Below are 20,933 nucleotides of genomic sequence, written 5' to 3' on the forward strand. Positions count from 1 at the left end.
GTCTTCACTGACGATATCTATACTTAGAAAACCCTAAAGATGCCACCAAAAGGCTTGTATACCTGATAAATTACTTCAGTAAAGTTTCAGGATTCAAAATCAGTATGTAAAAATCAGTAGCATTTCTATAGACCAATAATGTTCAAGGTAAGAGCCAAATCAAGAACACAATTCCATTTACAATGGCGCCACACACACACACACACACACACACACACACACACACATCACACGCTAGGAATATATCTAACCAAAGAAGTGAAAGATCTCTACAAGGAGAATCTATAAGACACTGCTGAAAGAAATCAGCACAACCAAAGGACACAAACAATTGGAAAAGCATTCCATGCTCATGGATTGGATTGGAAGAATCACTATCATTAAAAAGGCTACACTGCCCAAAACAATCTACAGAGTCAATGCCATTCCTATCAAACTGCCAACATCATTTTACAAAGAATTAGAAAAAAACTATTATAAAATGTATATGAAATAAAAAAAGAGCCTGAATAACCAAAGTAATCCTATGCAAAAAGAACAATGCTGGAGGCATTACATTATCCATTTTCAAACTATACTACAATACTATGATAACCAAAACAGCATGGTACTGTACAAAAACAGACATATAGACTAATGGAACAGAATAGAGAACCCAGAAATAGAGCCACACACCTATAACCAATTGATCTTCAACAAGTTGACAAAAATAAGCAATAGAAAAGGACTCCCTATTAAGTAAGTGGTGCTGGGATAACTGGCAACCATATGTATGCACAAGAATGAAACTGGATACCTACCTATCACCTACACAAAAAATTAAGTACCTATAGAAAAATTAACTCAAGATGGATTAAAGGTGTAAATGTAAGACCTCAGACTGTAAAAAGGAAATACCCTTCTAGACATTGGCCTTGGCAAAGATTTTATGACTAAGTCCTCAAAATCAACTCCAAAAAAAATAAAAATTGATAAGTGGACCTAATGAAAGAGTTTCTGCACAGCAAATGAAACTATCAACCGAGTAAACAGGCACCTATAGAATGAGAGAAAATATCTGCAATCCATGCATCTGACAAAGGTCTATAAGAAAGTATAGTATCCGGAATCTATACGGAATTTAAATCAACCAGCAAAAAAACAAGTAATTCCATTAAAAAGTGGGAAAAGGACATGAACAGACACTTCAAAAGAAAACATACACGTGGCTAACAAACATAAAAAAACGCTCAATATCACTAATTATCAGAGAAACACAAATCAGAATAACTGAGATACCATCTCACACCAGTCAGAATGGCTATTAAAAAGTAAAAAAATAACAGATGTTGATGATGCTGCAGAGAAAAAGGAATGCTTATACACTGTTTGTGGGAACGTAAATTAGTTTAGCCACTGTGGAAAGCAGTTCGGAGAGTTCTCAAAGCACTAAAAATGAACTGCCATTCAACCCAGCAATCCCATTATGGGAGTATACACTCACCTCAAAAATAAATTGTTCTACCAAAAAGACATGCACTCATATGTTCTTTGTTGTTGTTGTTGTTGTTGTTGTTGAGATGGAGTCTTGCTCTGTCACTCAGGCTGGAGTGCAGCGGAACAATGTCGGCTCACTGCAACTTCCACTTCCAGGGTTCAACCTTGAACTTCCAGGGTTCAAGCAATTCTCCTGCCTAAACCTCCTGAGTAGCTGGGATTTACACGTGCATGCCACCAGGCCTGGCTAATTTTTTTTTGTATTTTCGTTTAATTCCATGTTGGTTAGGGCTGGTTGTGGGCTCCTGACCTCATGACCCGCCCGCCTCAGCCTCCCAAAGTGCTGGGATTACAGGTGTGAGCCACTGCACCCCGTTGCACTAATGTGTTCACTGCAGTACTATTCACAATAGCAAAGACAGGGAATCAACCTAAGTGCCCATCAACAGTGGATTGGATAAAGAAAATGTGGTATACACATACCATAGAATACTACACAACCATAAAAATAACAAAATCATGTCCTTTGCAGCAACATGGATGCAGCTGGAGGCCATTATCCTAAGTGAATTAATGCAGAAACAGAAAACCAAATACCATATGTTCTCACTTATAAGTGTGAGTTTAACACTGGGTACACATGGACATAAAGATAGTAACAAAGACATTGGGGACTATGGGGTAGAGGGCTTGGGGAGGTGGGAGGATAAGGGTTAAAACACTACCTACTGGGTGCAATGTGCACTACCTGGTGATAGGTTCAATTATACTCCAAACCTCAGCATCACACAATATACTCTTATAACAAACCAGAACAATATACCCCATAAATCAAAAATAAAAATTGTAGGCTGGGTATGGTGGCTCATGCCTGTAATCCCAGTACTCTGGGAGACTAAAGCATTTGGATCACTTGAGGTCAAGAGTTCAAGACCAGCCCTGCCAACATGGTGAAACCCTGTCTCTACTAAAAATACAAAAAATTAGCAGAGTATGATGGTGGGCACCTGTAGTCCCAGCTATTTGGGAGGCTGAGGCAGAAGAATTGCTTGAACGTGGGAGGCAGAGGTTGCAGTGAGTCAGTATTGTGCCACTGCACTCCAACCTGGGTGACAGAGCAAGACTCCATCTCAAAAAATTTTTTAACTTAATTTAAAAAAATTAAAAATAAAATTACAAAATAAATGTTACTATTAAATAAAACTAATTTATCCACTTCAATCTTTAAAAAAAAAAACACACAAAATTTGACTTGCAGTATTTTAAGAGCTTAGTTTCCTCATAGCATCTTACCACATCTCCAAAATGAGGGACATCTAGTCCAGGGCTCCTTTCCTATCCTTAACACTTAAACTATTTATGTTTCATAGGAAGAACAATATTCTACACAGTGAACAAGTCTACATTTGTGCAAAGGTTAGCTTCCAGCCTGCTGCCTATAGGCACCCTTTTTTTTTTTAATGGAGTTTTGCTCTTGTTGCCCAGGCTGGAGTGCAATGGTGTGATCTCCACTCATTGCCTCCCGGGTTCAAGCAATTCTCCTACCTCCAACTCCTGAGTAGCTGGGATTATAGGCATGCACCACCATGCCCAGTTAATTTTTTATTTTTAGTAGAGTCGGGGTTTCTCCATGTTGGTCAACCTCAGGTAATCCGCCTACCTCCCAAAGTGCTGGGATTACAGGTGTGAGCCTGTGGGCACCTTAATAGTTAGCTTCAAACTAACTCTAAAATAAGACACAAAAGGAGAGTCTGTTCTTACTGCAAGAAATTTTTAATAGCATTTGGATTTGGAAGAAAGAGATAGCAGTGGAATCAAAAATAGATACACCATGTTGCAAAAGCTCTTGAGTATTCAGAATAGATTTCTGAAGCAGAAAGGTGGTGAAAGGGGTTACTGATATATGGGGAGAAAACAGAGAGGCAAATGCCCAAAAGGGCTTTCATTTGTTGGGCTGATTACTCAAAATTAAACTTTGGAAAATGAGCAGAAAATTACAGATTATAAAATAGTCTGTTTTAAAAAAATTCTAACTATCATCATGCAACCTCAGAATTAGAAGCAGATGGAGTTAGAAAAGCTGCATTCTAGTTGGAGACATGATATTGAGTAAACTTGTCCCATATGTGAGCTCAAATATCTCCACCTATAAGGTGGTCATAGTGCTCGCGATTTCAGAAAGCTTAAGCCATTGGTTAAAATGCCTTTTGTGCTCAATAATGAAGAAGCTACTTTACAAAAGGAAAATCTTTTCTTTTTCTTTGCTGGTCATTTACTAGAGTGATAGTATCCAGAGAAAAATTTCATTTATATAGAAAGTTATATAAGAAACCTAAGATAGGAGTTTGCTTCAAAAAATTAGCTGGTTTTAAGGAAGTTTAAGGTTTTAGGGGATTGGGAGTGAATGAAGGAGGAGACTGTAGAAGAGAGAGGAGGAGGAAATTGAGAAAACACAAGCTGAACAAAGGAAGAATTTATCTGTGGCTCTGAGACTAGTTCTTGCCAGGAATCTTCCCTCTACCACTGGACTGTTTTTTCAAAGGGAAAGATCACCTATTGTTCAACTCTGCATCTCCCACACAGCGAATCTACCACTGTGTAGAGTAGCTGCTTGATAAATGTTTACCAAACGGTGAAATAAGTATTTTTTTTAAAACAATAACATTCTAGGCACAAAGTCACAAAACACGAGGAATCTAGTCTGATTCCCAGTATCAGATAAACTGCTAAACTATAGTGTATGTAAGAATAAAACTGTGCTCACCAGAAAACTTAATGTTTATTTTGATGAATTTCTAATAGTAAAATAAATTACTTTAAAACACAATAAAGAAAAAAGCCAACACGCAAACGTTCCTGGGCTCAGGAAGCATGGTGCTTGGTGGGACGGTTAAAAGCTGTCAGCCCCCGAGGACAGGCAGGAAAGTCTCTGTCTATGGCCCCCTCACAGTAAGGCTGTGTTTTTTCAACACTTCTAACCCTTCTGCATAGGAATCTTGGAATGCTTTTTCTTTTCTTTTTTTTTTTTTTTTTTTAAGAGACAAGGTCTCACTATGTTGCCCAGGCTGGAGTGCAATGGCTATTCACAGATGTAATCCCACTACTGATCAGAAGGGGAAGTTTTAACCTGCTCCACTTCCAATCTGGACCAATTCACCACTCCTTAAGCAACCTGGTGGTCCACTACTTCTGGGAGGTCATCATACTGATGGCTGAACTTGGTGTAGTCTCTGGCACAGTGTGCCACAGCCCAGAACTCTGGGGTTCAAGCGATCCTTCCACCTCAGCCCCCTGAGTAGCTGGGCCTCCAGGCAAGCACCACCACACTGTCCTGGAATGCCTTTTTTTAAGTGTCTCAGTTCTCTTAGTTTTTGACAGTTCTCCGGTATTCTCAAGGTGATCATTTAACACCTCATTAACAAGTCTATTACTGGAATTAATTCAAATGAGCCAAACCTAATTTTAATTAAACCTCAATCTGCTCAGGGTAGTATTTTTTCTCCTACATCAGCTGCTCCCATGTGCCCAGTTCCTTTCAAAACAAAGAAGTACGAAACTCTGTGAAGTGTTCTGTCGTTATTTAAAAATTTATCTATTGGCCGGGCACGGTGGCTCACGCCTGTAATCCCAGCACTTTGGGAGGCTGAGGCGGGTGGATATGAGGTCAAGATATTGAGACCAACCTGGTCAATGTGGTGAAACCCCGTCTCTACTAAAGATACAAAAAATTAGCTGGGCATGGTGGCACGTGCCTTCATCCCAGCTACTCAGGAGGCTGAGGAAGGAGAAGTGCCTGAACCCAGGAGGTGGAGGTTGCGGTGAGCCGAGATCGCGCCATTGCACTCCAGCCTGGGTAACAAGAGCGAAACTCCATCTCAAAAAAAAAAAAAAAAAAAAAATGTATCTATTAAAATGTACCTATCTAGCTAATTTGGTTCCATAATTTGGTTATTCTGGTTTAACATTCAACTATTCAAGCAATTTTACAATAAAATACTTGAAGAACCCACTGATTTTCTAGTATTTCCAATCATGCATGCATTTATGCGTGCATGCATTTATTCATTTGTTCATTCAATAAATTTATTGAAAGGATCCTAGATGTCACATACTAAGCTGGATGCTATGCATGTTATTAATTACATCTTTGAACGGAAGTAAAATACATCAAAGCACAGTTCTGGAAAATGGAAAAACAAAATTTCAGTTTATTTGGTCAAACAATTTTGGCTTGATTCTTAAGTAGATATTACAGCTAAATTCCATTAGTGGACATGGATTAGTGATGTATAAAATCAAAGATAGAATTTCAAATGTCTCACAGAATTTGTCAGAATTTCTCAGGACTCATTTTTTTTTCTACTCCCTGGCCTGTGCTAACTCAATATTCCGATTCCAGGTACAGGCATTCTGGCAGCACAAATCCCATTCATTATTATCTCACCTGGGATCCTAGTGAAGCTGCCTTTCAATATCTGTCAACCTAGTCACATATCCTGTTCTTCCTTGGGAAAAGGATAGAAACTGGAGGGGAAATGTGGAAAAGGTTGGGAGGAAGGGGTAAAGAGTGTCACAAAGTCACGTGGAAACTAGATCTCACTTTCCCTTGCATGCTGCAGCTTTTTCTGAAGGCTCTTCATTCACACAAAAAAGCAACATTTCTTCATACAAAAAGATGAAAACATTTAACAACAAGCAACTGCATGCTGTCTATGTATGTAAACACATACAAGCCTTACTTTCAATACCAGGTGCTTAATGTACTCTGGAACCCAACAATAACAAAGTTTTCATCATAAAAGTAATATATTCAGATATGGTTTGGATGTTTGTACTCTCCAAATCACAGGTTGGAAGGTGATCACCAATGATGGAGGTGGCGTCTGGTGGGAGGTGTCTGGATCATGGGGCAGATCCCTCATGAATGGCTTGCTGCCATCCTTAGGTAATGAGTGAGTTCTTGCTCTGAGTTGTCTCAAGATCTGATTATTTAAAAGAGAATGGTACTTCCCCCTTTTTTGACTCCATCTCAAAAAAAAAAGGTCACAAATTCTTTGACATGCCTCCATTGGGGAGGCAGAATCTAGCTCCCCATCCCTTCAATCTGAGATGGCCTTAGTGACCTGCTTGTTAACAACAGGTCAGAAAAGGTCATGGGGTTTGCACCAGGTTCTCTGAAATGCGTTTTCTCTGAAGCATCCTTTCTGGGTACCCAGTCACAATGTTATGAGGAGCCCAAGCCACATGAAAACGATACATGCATGAGGCTCTGGTCAACAGCCTCAGCTGAGCCTGGCTCCAAGTCACTCCAGCCCAGGTGACATGTAAGTAGAGAAGCCTCTGGATGATGCCAACCCCCAACCATCTCAGTCTTTCCAGACACTTGAGTTTTCCAAGTTAGTCCCAGACAAGGGAGCAAAGACAAGTCATCCCTGCTGTGCCCTGACCGAATTCCTGACATGTGGCATCTGTGAGCATAATCAGATGGCTGTTGTGTCACAGCACTAAACTTTGGGGTGGCAAGAGGCAAAAACTAGAAAACCGGTGCTGACCCAAACATCTAATTACCATGTTTCATTTTCTCACTACCAGCACAGCCCAGATTTCATCATTTAGTACAGATAAGTCATTTATCTGTAGGTAACGTGTCACACAGATCCACGTTCTAGAACAGGGCAGATATTTTCCAATATTAACTCTGATAGCTCTTAGACATTTCTTAGTCACCTAAACCTCTGTGCTCGATCAATAAAGTAAATGTGCCTATGTGAAGTAACTAGAAAAATGTTAGCTATATGTATACATATGTGTGTGTACATGTCTATCTCTCAGGTTCAAACTCACTATTTCCACTAACACCACATCAGAAGGAGAGGAGATAAAGTTATAATTATTACTAATAGGGAGCTAGTCAGAGGTTCCACGATGTGTTTACGACATTAATAAAACAACTTCTTCAGGGAATTAATTCACAAAACTGAAAATGATCACACTTCACTATTTCTAAAAATCTCTCATTAGAGAAAACAAGGATCTAGCACAGACGAGAAAAAATGTTAAGGCAAAATTCTGATTTAAGAAAACAGTCGGCCAGGTACACCAGCTCACAGCTGCTATCCCAGCACTTTGGGAGGCCAAGGCGGGTAGATCAGGAGGTCAGGAGTTTAAGACCAACCTGACCAAGTTGGTGAAAGCCCGTCTCTACTAAAAATATAAAAATTAGCTAGGCATGGTAGCAGATGCCTGTAATCCCAGCTACTCAGGAGGCTGAGACAGAGAACTGCTTGAATTCCCTCGAATTGCAACTTCAGGAGGCGAAGGTTGCAGTGAGCCAAGATTGTGCCACTGCACTCCAGCCTGGGCAACACAGGGAGACTCCTTCTCAAAAATAAAAAAGAAAGAAAGAAAGAAAGAAAAGAAAACAGTCAGCTGGGCATGGTGGCCCATACCTGTAATCCCAGCACTTTAGAAGGCCACGGCAGGCAAATCACTTGAGCCCAGTGGTTCAAGACTAGCCTAGGCAACATGGTGAAACCCCACCTCTACAAAAAAATTGGCCAGGTATGATGGCACACTCCTGTGGCCCCAGCTACTCGGGAGGCTGAAGCAGGAGAATCCTGTGAACCTGGGAAGCGGAGGTTGCCGTGAGCTTAGATCGCACCACTGTACTCCAGGTGACATGTGAGTTGAGAAGCTTCTGGATGATGGGTGACAGAGCAAGACTCTGTCTAGAAAAAAAAAAAAGAAAACGGTCTTAAACCAATCAAAAGGTATCACTTTATTCAATCCAAACCAAACCAATCTTACAACAAAGTATTACATAAATATACAGTGTAGAGCTCACGGCTGATAATGTGCAATCTTCTACAAATGCCAAACTGACTTTACAAGCATTACAAAAGCAACAAGTGAAATTATTGTCTCATAACGTGCAATGAAAACATTTTTTAAAGTAAAAATAGACAACCAATTGCTCCTCTTTACCACTGTTCTGCAGTCGATGCTGCCCTCTGGTGATGCAGAATCAAAGTCAAATGTCAGAAAGTGAACACAGCACTTTATTGTCCATAGTAGTATATCTAAGTCAAGGCATGTAGTTGGGACTACAAATCCCATCAAAGACAAAATAAACTGACTCAGGATGTCATTTATTATCTATGTGAAATCAGAAACTCTTTAAAAAGGCATTAAATCAGGAATACTAACATGAAAAAAGCAGCTCTTAACAACGCCGTTAATGAAACATCACTAACAATGAATTACATCCTCACATAAAATTATGCAATTCCAGAAAAACCCTGAAGCATATCACCTCTGAGTTGAGAGGGTATATAGGATAGTAAGAGTAAAGCCTCCCATCTATAAACAAGATTCCACAGGAAGTGAGCCAGGGTCATTCTCATGGCATATGTATCAAACATACTAAAAAGTGTCCATGGAAACCACAAACCAGTCAGCTTTGCCTATTAGTAAACCTGACTCTTTATTTTAGGAAAAAAACTCTATAAAAACAGCACCTTTGGCTGCTAACTGGACTTATGCAGTATTTCCAGAAAAGAAAGACTTACCAAGGCTGGTGCCATCCTGTCCCATGATACACTTCATCGAGGTGATGATCTGCTCCACTACGGGAGGTGACAGTGATGTGGCATACACTGCACTATGAGAATGTGTTCTCAGGTAGTCAATCAGCTCCTGGGGAATTCACAGAGGCAGATAAGTAGAGACAATTCTCGCATTCACCGGCAATGTCAGTGCTTTCCTTCGAAGTTCTACAGGACTCCTCACTTCAATGGCACTGGAATAGGGACACTAATACTGAGATGCATGGTAAACCAACATGGTCAAAGCATACTGCTGGCAACAACTAAGTCAGAAACATGGCAAAGTTCCTAGGTTTGGTTTTGTTTCTTAAACATGGAACAATATAGGAGAAAAACTAGTTTTAAAAAAATCCCTCTAAATTTGGAGACTTTATCATTTAAAGTTAAAAATATGGCTGGGCACAGTGGCTCAGGCTTGTAATCCTAGCACTTTGGGAGGCCGAGGTGAGTGGATCAACTGAGGTCAGGAGTTCAAGACCGGCCTGATCAACATAGTGAAACCCCATCTCTACTAAAAATACAAAAATTAGCTGTGTGTGGAGGCAGGCATCTGTAATCCCAGCTACTTGGGAGGCTGAGGCAGGAGAATCACTTGAACTCAGGAGGCGGTTACAGTGAACCCAGATTGCTCTCCAGCCTGGGTGACAGTGTGAGACTCTGCCTCAAAAAAAAAAAAAAAGTTAGAAATAAATGAACAGGGTTAAATATTTGGATTGTTTTTTAGATATATGATTTAATTCCAAGTATCACAGAAAGTGTCATCTGTAGCTTTCTCTGTTCTTGTAAAGCCCATCCTTATATCCCTAAATAACAGTTCTCTAACATCAACTTTAAGGGCATTAGAACTTCCCCCTGATATGCAGAGATGCATAAAGTGATATAAATGTGAAAGAAATTAAATGGAAATGTATAAGGTCTTTCATTAGAATGCCAATGACATCTCACTGAATAAAGTAAAACTCTGATTTACAAGAATCTCAAAAAACAATTGTATATCCCTACTCTCTGATACCTTTTGATTTTGCCAATCTTTAAAATGTGCACACAAGAAGCTTATGTACCAGAACAAATCTGGAAGACACAAAATGTGTTTATAAAACAGTTTTATCTCAAAAATACTAAAAGCTGTAGTTCAAAAAAAAACCCAAAAGCACAAATATATTGTACTTAATATTATCCCAGAGTATTATTTTTCTATCTTTTGGTTCACAGTCACAAAGACTACTAAAAAACAACTAACTCTCCAAAGTGAGCCTGGTTGCATTACCAAAAAGGTAAAATTTGAGATAAAAATCTATCAAACCTGATTAAAAGTCACTGAAAATGAGTTCTCTCTAAAAGGCAATCAATTATCAAAAGAATGACACCTTTTTTCTGAGACAGGGTCTTGCTTTGTTGCCCAGGCTGGAATGCAGTGATGTAATCATGACACACTGCATCCTTGATCTCCCAGGATCAAATAATCCTCTCGTCTCAGCCTCCCCTGTACCTGGGACTACAGGCATGTGCCATCACACCCAGATAATTTTTTTACTTTTTTGTAGAGATGAAGTCCCACTTCGTTGCCCAGGCTGGCCTTGAACTCCTGCGCTCAAGTCTTTAATCCTCCCATTCAGCCTCTCAAAGTGCTGGGATTATAGGCGTGAGCCACTGTGCCCAGCATACACATTCTTTAAGACTCCCAATATTGAGTTTTATAGCAAAATTAACGAGCACCTCCTCCATGATATATACAAATACCTGACATACATTATTTTTTCCCTAATGTTGCAGTCAATGTTTAAAAATAACAGCTTCATTGAGATATAAGCCATATACCACAGAATTCACCATTTTAAGGTACAACTCAGTGGTTTTTAGTATATCCAGAGTTGTGCCACTTTTACTACTAATTTTAGAACATTTCCATAACCCTGAAAGGAAACCTCATACCCATTAGCATTCACTTTCCATTTCCCCATCCCGTCCGCCCCCATCCCGTAATAATCTACTTTCTGTTTCTATGCTTATTCTAGGTATCACATATTTTAAAACGTGCAATATGTGACTAACTTTTTTCACTTACTATAATGTTTTTAAGGTACACCCATGTTGTAGCATGGACATATATTACTTTTTAAATCCTTACTACAACCTTACAAGCTAGCCATTTTTATCTCTATTTTACTGACAAGGAAACTGGAAGGTTAAATGCTTTCCCTAAGGTCTAACAAAGCAAGCAGAGAAATACTCACACCCTGCCTGTCCTTATGGTTCATCATATCCACCATGCCACACAGATTCTTAGTTGCATCAAAATTCACTATATGATTTTTTTTCTGACTCCAAAAACCCAGAAGACAACTACATAGTTTAAAAACTGAAAAATACAATGCTTTGTAGTACTCCAGAGCTGGCACAACCTTTTTCCTTCCTGTCTCCATGTCCACTCATGATACATTTGTGTCCAAGGGCAAGGTGACCCGCTATTCCCACGGGCTCCCATGACAACCCCACTGTTTTTGAAACTGTGAGCACAATGCAAACCCAAGAGAAGGCTGGGGCAAGCAGGGAGCACCACTGTGTGTTCTTTCACACAAGAGGGTATTCTATATTTCAGATCAGCATGTAGCTTAGAAAGAAGCTCAGTAAGGAAACAACAAACAATGAACAGAACTAGCCTTTAGTTCAGTGAGGAGACATTAGAGTCACTCATTAGTATTATGAGCCTAAACCACAGGCAAATTCGGGGATATTCCAGTTCAGGGCTCCATCTGCTAGGCATGAAGTACCAAATCTAGTTAACAGTAACTGTATCTCTAATCGCTCATTCTCATGGCTCATTTACCTTCTTGCCTCCAATGTATCCTCCAGAAGCACCAAAACTCTTTGTGAATGTTCCCATCATAACATCCACATCCTCAGGATCCAGGCCAAAGTACTCCACCACACCCCGGCCTGTGGGGCCCAAGGCCCCAATGCTGTGAGCCTCATCCAGATACAAGTATGCCTTGTATTTCTTCTTGAGGGCAATCACTTCAGGAAGGCGAACAATAGATCCTTCCATGCTGGCAAAACATGAAAAAAAATATATAAACACATATACACTGAGACTAACTGGGAGTCTGGCACTTCATCGAATTTACTACTTCTGTTTCTTTTTTTTCCTTTGAGACAGAGTTTCACTCTGTCATCCAGGCTGGAGTGCAGTGGCGCAATCTCGGCTCAATGCAACTTCTAACTCCCAGGTTCAAGTGATTGTCGTGCCTCAGCCTCTTAAATAGCTGGGACTACAGGCACGCACTACCACACCCAGCTAATTTTTATATTTTTAGTAGAGAGGGGGTTTCACATGTTTCCCAGGCTAGTCTCAAACTCCTGGCCTCAAGTGATATACCTGCCTTGGGCTCTCAATGTGCTGCGATTATAGGCATAAGCCACCATGCCTGGCTGAGTTTATTGGTTTTTAAATGGTCTGACCTGTGATTTTTTTTTTTTTCATTTTTTCTTTAACATGAAAACCTGAATAATGACCTGTGATTTTGTTTTGTTTTGTTTTTTTTAGACAGAGTCTCGCTTTATCGCCCAGGCTGGAGCGCAATGGCTCGATCTCAGCTCACTGCAACCTCTGCCTCCAGGGTTCAAGTTAGTCTCCTGTCTCAGCCTCCCGAGTAGCCGGGACTACGGGTGTGTGCCAACACACATGGCTAATTTTTAAAAATATTTAGTAGAGATGAGGTTTCACTGTGTTAGCCAGGATGGTCTTGATCTCCTGACCTCATGATCTGCCCAGTTGGGTCTCCCAAACTGCTAGAATTACAGGCGTGAGTCACTGTGCCCCGCCGCATCTGTGGTTTTAAACTGACAAAGGTAGATGACACCATGGTAAGGCAAAAGACTAGGGGAAAGGAAACTGGATATTTTAAAATAAGCACTGGCTGAGTATGGTGGCTCAGCAATTTGGAGGGCTGTAATCCCAGCATTTTGGGAGGCTGTAATCCCAGAAATTTGGGGGGCTGAGGTGGGTGGATCACTTGAAGTCAGGAGTTTAAGACCAGCCTGGCCAAAATGGTGAAACCCCATCTCTACTAAAAATAAAAAAAATTAGCTGGGCATGGTGGCGCACGCCTATAATCCCAGCTATTCAGGTGGCTGAGGCAGAAGAATCAGGAGGTGGAGGTTATAGCGAGCTGAGATTGCGCCACTGCACTCCAGCCTAGGCAACAGAGTGAGATCCCATTTCAAAACAGAAAAACAAAAAAACCCACCAGTAACAACCAAAAACACAAGCACCAAACACGAGCAATCTTAGTTCATGACAAAAAGAATTACATTCACGGCAGATTCTTCTAAAGCTTGTAACTACAGGCAACATGTGACTTTGCAACACATTGCACAGGCAATTAAAATGACACAAAAGAACAAAAAAAATTAGGTGGTAAAATATGTGTAAAAGCTGTAAAGGTTGGCTGGGGCGCAGTGGCTGACGCCTGTAATCACAGCACTTTGGGAGGCTGAGATGGGTGGATCATGAGGTCAGGAGCTTGAAACCAGCCTGGCCAACATGGTGAAACTCTGTCTCTACTAAAAATACAAAAATTAGCTGCACATGGTGGCATGCGTCTGCAATCCTAGCTACTTGGGAAAATGAGGCAAGAAAATTGCTTTAACCTGGGAGGCGGAGGTCGTGATGAGCCGAGATCGCGCCGTTGCACTCCAGCCTAGGTGACAGAGTGAGACTCTGTCTCAAACAAAAAATAAAAATAAAAACAAAAATATTTTATTTTGGTTAACCTTTACAGCTTTTTTTTTTTTTTTTAAATGGCGTCTTGCTCTGTCGCCAGGCTGGAATGCAGTAACCCAATCTTGGCTCACCGAAACCTCTGCCTCCCAGGTTCAAGTGATTCTCCTGCCTCAGCCTCCCAAGTAGCTGGGACTACAGGCATGTGCCACAACAACCAGCTAATTTTTGTATTTTTAGTAGAGATGAGGTTTTATCATGTTGGCCAGGATGATCTCAATCCCTTGACCTCGTGATCTGCCCGCCTTGGCCTCCCAAAGTGTTAGGATTACGGGCGTGAGCCACTGTGCCCGGCCTATTTATTTAATTTTTATAGAGACAGGCTTTCACTATGTTGCCCAAGCTGGTTTCGAACTCCTAGCCTCAAGCAACCTCCCACCTTGGACTTCCGAAGTGCTGGGATTACAGGTGTGAGTCACTGCACTCAGCCTAAAATATTTATTAAAGTTAACTGACGTATAATTTGTTTTGACATACTAAAATACATATTCGAGTCTTTGCCCCTACATATAAGTTCCCTCTACAAACTGGAAAAATAAAAGACCCAAACAGAAAGGGTATTTGGGGACTATGTAGTATAATGGAAATAAAGAAGAAGAAGACAAAAAGACTTCTGTTCTAATGCTGACTCTGTTTCCAGGTATTTTAGTGACTTATAAACACTGTCTCCTCAGTTTTCAGAGAAGGCTAGAGTACTGTTCCCTTCAGTTAAAAAGTTCTATGACTTAATGGGCCCAGCTCACAAAGGTAAGAATAATAAAGCAGGGTTACCTATATATTCCTTCCACAAGGATTAGAATTTTCTTCCAGGGCCTTCGTGTCCGAGGCTGACCATAAACAATGGCATCTTTCAATAGCTTCTCTAGGCTTTGCATGTCTACAGCATACAAAAAAAGAACAGTCACAGAGCATCTTCTTCATTCCTAACTTTATTCCAGAAATGCAGAGATATATTTCTCATTCAGAAAGTACACCTCAGATAGCAAAGGACATAATTAGAATTGGGCAGAAAAAAGCAAGGCAAGTAGGTGAGTTATTGCCACTTTGAATTGAAATCCAAAAGGTAATGTTCGAAACCATTGAAACTTGACTAAATGACTGTGGTGGTTGATTCAGTTCATCAGCTTGCTTATAAAATGACCAATGTCTCATGTTGAATACCCTGCCATTAAGTTAGCTTTTTTGTGTTAATCAAAAAATACACAATCAAACTGTATAGCTAATCCTAGTGAGTCATTCAGAAAAAAAATGCATAAAAGAGCAAAAAAGTGTGATAAACCATCACACACACACATATACCTCCTAAAAAACAAATGCAAGGGGTAAAAAATTTCACAGTGCACGCTCCATTTCTTTTCACCTAGGATGTACTCAATAAATGCTTGTTAAAGAGCTTTATTTTGGTACTAGGTTAAAAATACACCCATCTAAAAAAAAACACATCCATCTAAGGCATGTATGAGTCTATGTGTTAAGCAAGCTTTATAATCAGTTGATACTGTTCCATGTTTGACTTCATCCGTTGTCTATAAACAACCAAGATCTTGTGGTTCTGTTGGTTCTTACGATGGTTAATGGGCCTGGAAAGAACTGGGCTACTACTGCCACTACTGATGATCATAATTTCCTTGTTAAGGACAAATGCTTTGCAGACCATTGCAGCCACACTACTTATTTCATACTTAAAATACTTGCCCTGAAATGAAGTCCTTAAAAAAAAAAAAGAAAAAAACTCCCCCAAATTTAAGCAACATTAAGTGTGCGGAATACTTAATAGGGGTGGGAGACATTCATCATAAAATCTTTTTTCTGTTTGAGACGGAGTCTCCCTCTGTCGCCCAAGCTGGAGTGCAATGGGATGATCTCAGCTCACTGCAGCCTCTGCCTCTCAGGTTCAAGTGATTCTCTTGACTCAGCCTCTTAAGGAGTTGGGATTACCAGCACCCACCATCATGCCCAGATAATTTTTGTATTTTTGTAGAGATGGGGTTTCACCCTGTTAGCCAGGCTGATCTTGAACTCCTGACCTCAGGTGATCTGCCTGCCTCGGCCTCCCAAAGTGCTGGGACTACAGGTGTTAGCCACTGTGCCCGGCCCTATCATAAAATCTGATTTTGTATTCTGCATTGCTTATCATTGGAGGAAGGGATTATAAAACTACATGGTTTTGCTCTTTGCAAAAAACAATTTTGACAGAAAAAGAAATAAGGTAATAAAAACACAAAACACAAACACAAATAAGACAGCCTAAGGTTGTGACTGTGCTTAAACATTCAGTAATTTTTAAGAAAAAATCTGCATACGACCTAACCAAGATGCAGGAGATGTTCCCCACAGAAGTAAATATGTCCTGACTCAAAGCCTCCCGTTTTTTCTTTCTTTCTTTTTGAGACAGTCTCACTCTATTGCCAAGGCTGGAGTATAGTGTTGTGATCTCTGCTCACTGAAACCTCCGCCTCCCAGATTCAAGTGATTCTCTGGCCTTAGCCTCCTGAGTAGCTGAGATTACCTGTGCCTGCCACCACACCTAGCTAATTTTTGTATTTTTATTAGAGGCGGGGTTTCACCATGTTGGCCAGAATGGTTTCGAACTCCTGTCCTCAGGTGATTCACTTGCCTCGGCCTCCAAAAGTCCTGCAAAGCCTTCAGTTCTCAGACAGAGAGCAATGTACGGCAATCAGCTGAAGGCAACTAAAAATGTATGAATTATTTTAGCTTTCTATGTTTACATACAGAAGGAGGAGAAAATAATACTGGTCAAAATTTTAGATAAAAGAAGTATCAGCCAGGTGTGGTGGCTCATGCCTTTAATCTCTGTACTTCGGGAGATCGAGGTGGCACTTAACGTCAGGTTTAGCCAACATGGCAAAACCCCATCTCTACTAAAAATACAAAAACATTAGCTGGGTGTGGTGGTGTTATCCTAGCTACTTGGGAGGCTGAGACATCAGAATCACTTAAACCCAGGAGGCTGAGGTTGCAGTGAGCCGAGACTGCACCACTGCACTCCAGCCTGGGTGACAGAGTGAGACTCCGTCTCAAAAACAAACAAAAATAAGTATCTATAGCAGAATGCTTAACCATATTACCTACTTAGAAAAAAAAAATTCAACCTCTCTCCAATGTCATACCCCCAAATTCCACATAAATTTATTTATTTATTTATTTTTATTATTATTAGTTTTTTTATATATATAGAAACTAGGTTTCACCATGTTGGTCAGACTGGTCTGGAACTCCTGACCGCAGCTAATCCACCCGCCTCGGCCTCCCAAAGTACTGGCATTACAAGTTTGAGCCACCGCGCCCAGCCCACATAAATTTAAATAAAAATATACTGCAAAACTCCCAGAAGAAAGTAGGAGAGAATAATCTTATGATCTGAGAATGAGGAAGGTATTGTATAAAATCCAAAAGTCATAAAACAGTAAGTGTGGCAACAAAAACACTTTAATGAGTCTGCACAGCAAGACACTGAAAACCAACTAAAAAATATAAAAATAGTGCAGTCTGGGCATGGTATATAACTCCTGTAATCCCAGAATTTTGGGAGGCTGAAACCAGAGGATCCATTGAGTCTAAGAGTTCAAGACCAACCTGGGTAACACAGGGAGACTTCATCTCTACAAAAAATAAAAAAACTAGCCCAGTATAGTAGTGCATGCCTACAGTCCCAGCTCCTCAGGAGGCCGAGGCAGAAGAATCATTTGAGCCCAGGAGGTCAAGGCTGTGGTGAGTCGAGTTTGTGCTACTGCACTCCAGCCTTGGTGACAGAGCAAGACCCTGTCTCAAAACAAACAAACAAACAAAAAGCAACATAAAGGAAAAAATATAAAGGGCTCCTATAATCAGTAAAAAATAGAAACAATTTGAAAATGGCCAATTTATAAAGTAAGATACATAAACACATTAGCTCACAAGTAGGGTTTAAAAAACAGATACAATAAAAATGTTAAAAGTTACTCTATACCTAATAAATAATGAAATAAAAAATAACATATTATTTCCTCATTAGATCTGGAAAGATTTAAAATAATTCACTGTAGTCTATGTTGGCCAGTGAGTAGAAACGGTTGATCTCACGTTGTTGAGTAAAAATTCATATAAGACACAAGCATGTGTATGTTCATTGTAGCACTATTCACAACAGCAAAGACATAGAATCAACCTAAATGTCCATTAACAGCAGACTGAATTAAAAAAATGTGGAGCCAGGCACAGTGGCTCATGCCTCTCGGCACTGGGCAGCCGAGGTGGGTGGATTGCTTGAGCACAGAAGTTCAAGACCAGCTGGGGCAACATGATGAAACCCCATCTCTACAAAAAATCAAAACAACAACAACAAAAAAGCCTGGCCAGGCGTGGTGAAACGCAACTGTAGGTCTAGTTACTAGGGTGGCTGAGATGAGAGAATCGCTTGAACTGCAGAGGTGGAGGTTGCTGTGAGCTGAGTTCATGCCAATGCATGCCAGCCTGGGTAGCAGAAAAAGATTCTGTCTCAAAAAATAAAATTTTGTATATATTAGGTACATATACACCATGAAATACTATGTAGCCATAAAAAAGAATGAAATCATGTCCTTTGCAGCAACATCGATGTAGCTGGAAACCATTATCTAAAGCAAACTAACATAGAAACAGAAAACCAAATACCACATGTTCTCACTTATACGTGGGAGCTAAACATTGAGTACATACAGACAAGAAGAAGGGAACAACAGACACTGGGGCCTACATGAGGGTGAGCCAGGGAGGATGGTAAGGATTGAAAAACTACCTATCAGGTACTATGCTGATTACCTGGGTGACGAAATAATCTGTACACCAAACCCCCGACACATGCAATTTACCTATATAACAAACATGTACCACTGAACCTAAAATAAAAGTGAAAAAAAAAGTTCATACAATGCTTAGAGGAATTTGGAAAAGTATTAAAAATATATACTCTTTTAACTACGCATTCTGAGACTGCTAGAAATTTATTCTAAGGCACTAACCAGATGATTGTACGAACCTGTGAGTGTAGTGCTGTTTCCAGTAGAAAAATGTAGAAAGAACCTTAATGTCAAACTGAGGGGGTAATTAAATGAGGGCACATACAGGCACGGACTGCCACACTGGCATGAAAGAATGAAGTAGAGTCACATGTACTGACAAACAATAATCACAGTATATCGTGGAAAAAAAAAAAAGGCCAGGTGGGATGGCTCATATCTGTAATCCCAGCACTTTGGGAGGCCAAGGCAGGCGGATCAACTGAGGTCAGGAGTTCAAGACCAGCCTGGCCAACACAGTGAAACTCCACCTCTACTAAAAATACAAAAAGCTAGCCAGGTGTCATGGCATGTGTCTGTAATCCTGGCTACTGTGGAGGCTGAGGCAGGAGAATCACTCAAACTCAGGAGACGGAGGTTGTAGTAAGCCAAGATTGAGCCACTGAACTCCAGCCTGTGTAACAGAGCGAGACTCTAGTCTCAAAAAATAAATAAATAAATAAAATAGGTTATGACACAGATATGTTTAATAAAATCTCATTTCTCACTATAAAACATTTTAGAAAAGACAAAAACAAAAACAAAGGCAAAAATGATGTTATCATCTATGATCCTTCCATCCAGGGGTACACACCTAACATTTTGGTACACATTCCTCCAAACTTTTTTCTGTACCTATCTGTACACATTTTGGGATAAGATGATATTAAACATAGAATTTGGTAATCTTTTCTGCCTATGTGTGTGCTTTAACTATGAAAGTTATGCATTTTTATTATAAATCATTTTAATAATACATAGATATTTCTACTTAGGGAGAAGATGTTTGGCTCAGTGCCACCCTCCTCTGTGCTCCCATAGCATCTACTCATATCTGTACTTCAGCGTCTGTCTACTGTATTGTAAGCACTAGCTTATCTATTAAGCCTCTTTATTAACCAGTCAGAGATCTTAATTTATTCATCTAAATACCCCTAATCTTATGGCAAGATATTCTGTAAGCATCTAGCAATGTATTTGAGCAAGGGACTTGTAAACAAGGAAATGGGATGGAAAACTTGAAGGTCAAATAAAAGAATAGTATTATATCTGTATAAAAAAAAGGCTTCCTTCAGGCCGGGCGTGGTGGCTCACGCCTATAATCCCAGCACTTTGGGAGGCCGAGACAGGTGGATCACGAGGTCAAGGATCGAGACCATCCTGGTCAACATGGTGAAACCCCATCTCGACTAAAAATACAAAAATTAGCTGGGTGTGGTGGCGTATGCCTGTAATCCCAGCTACTCAGGAGGCTGAGGCAGGAGAACTGCCTGAACCCAGGAGCTGAGGCTGTGGTGAGCCGAGATCGCACCATTGCACTTCAGCCTGGGGTAACAAGAGCGAAACTCTGTCTCAAAAAAAAAAAAAAAAAAAAAAAGGCTTCCTTCAATGTCTAATTTTAAAAGACTGGACCAACCAGAAGAACATTTTAAATGTTGCTACTTCAGCTCCATTTATGTTGTCAACTGCAAATATAACTAATATTAACCCCAACATGGATCCAAAGAATAGTCAACACCAAGGCCAGCAGTGAATTCTGCAGCAAACTCACTGTTGTGTTTGAAGATTCGAATGGTTGCTCCTGACAGTCTGGCTCCCAGAACCAGTGATGCATGGTTCAGTTCATCACTCAGAATCAGGCAACCCTGCAATATCACAAGAACAGGAAGGTAAAAAGCTGGAGGGGAAAGGGTTAGTTACACAAATCACAAAATGCCACAAGCACTATTAGCCGTATCTTATTAAGGAAATTGTGCACAACAGTAAAGTGATCAATTTTAAGAGGAAAAAAAAAGCATACATGATGATTTGGTTTTTGTAAAGACACCTTAAAAGTAGATGTGAAATTCTACCCTTTTAATTTAATATCTTCATTGATGTAAATATTCAGATATATGGCAACAGATCTTTATTTATATCTAAAATCTGACACGTTAGTCTCTAAAACATTTTTGGTTTCTTTACCTGAGAGAATTCCATGTAGTTTTAGTATAGTGTTCTGTTTCTCTGTGGGAAAATGCAGCGGATGGGGTCATG

General features: G+C 40.1%; 1 protein-coding gene across 1 annotated transcript in view; it reads right to left on the minus strand.

Annotated features, from left to right (window-relative positions):
• The window catches only part of SPTLC2 (serine palmitoyltransferase long chain base subunit 2), a 113,062-nt gene that overhangs the window by 39,506 nt on the left and 52,623 nt on the right, over positions 1-20,933 (minus strand). Inside the window, exons 6-9 of the mRNA XM_002754227.7 lie at positions 20,449-20,542; positions 14,632-14,737; positions 11,908-12,127; positions 9,045-9,171 (exon numbers count right to left, since the gene is read on the minus strand). Of these exons, the coding sequence (XP_002754273.2) occupies positions 9,045-9,171; positions 11,908-12,127; positions 14,632-14,737; positions 20,449-20,542 (547 nt within the window). The remainder of the gene's footprint in view (positions 1-9,044; positions 9,172-11,907; positions 12,128-14,631; positions 14,738-20,448; positions 20,543-20,933) is intronic.

The sequence above is a fragment of the Callithrix jacchus genome, chromosome 8 (assembly GCF_049354715.1).
Source record: "Callithrix jacchus isolate 240 chromosome 8, calJac240_pri, whole genome shotgun sequence".
In the NCBI taxonomy this organism is placed as follows: Eukaryota; Metazoa; Chordata; class Mammalia; order Primates; family Cebidae; genus Callithrix; species Callithrix jacchus.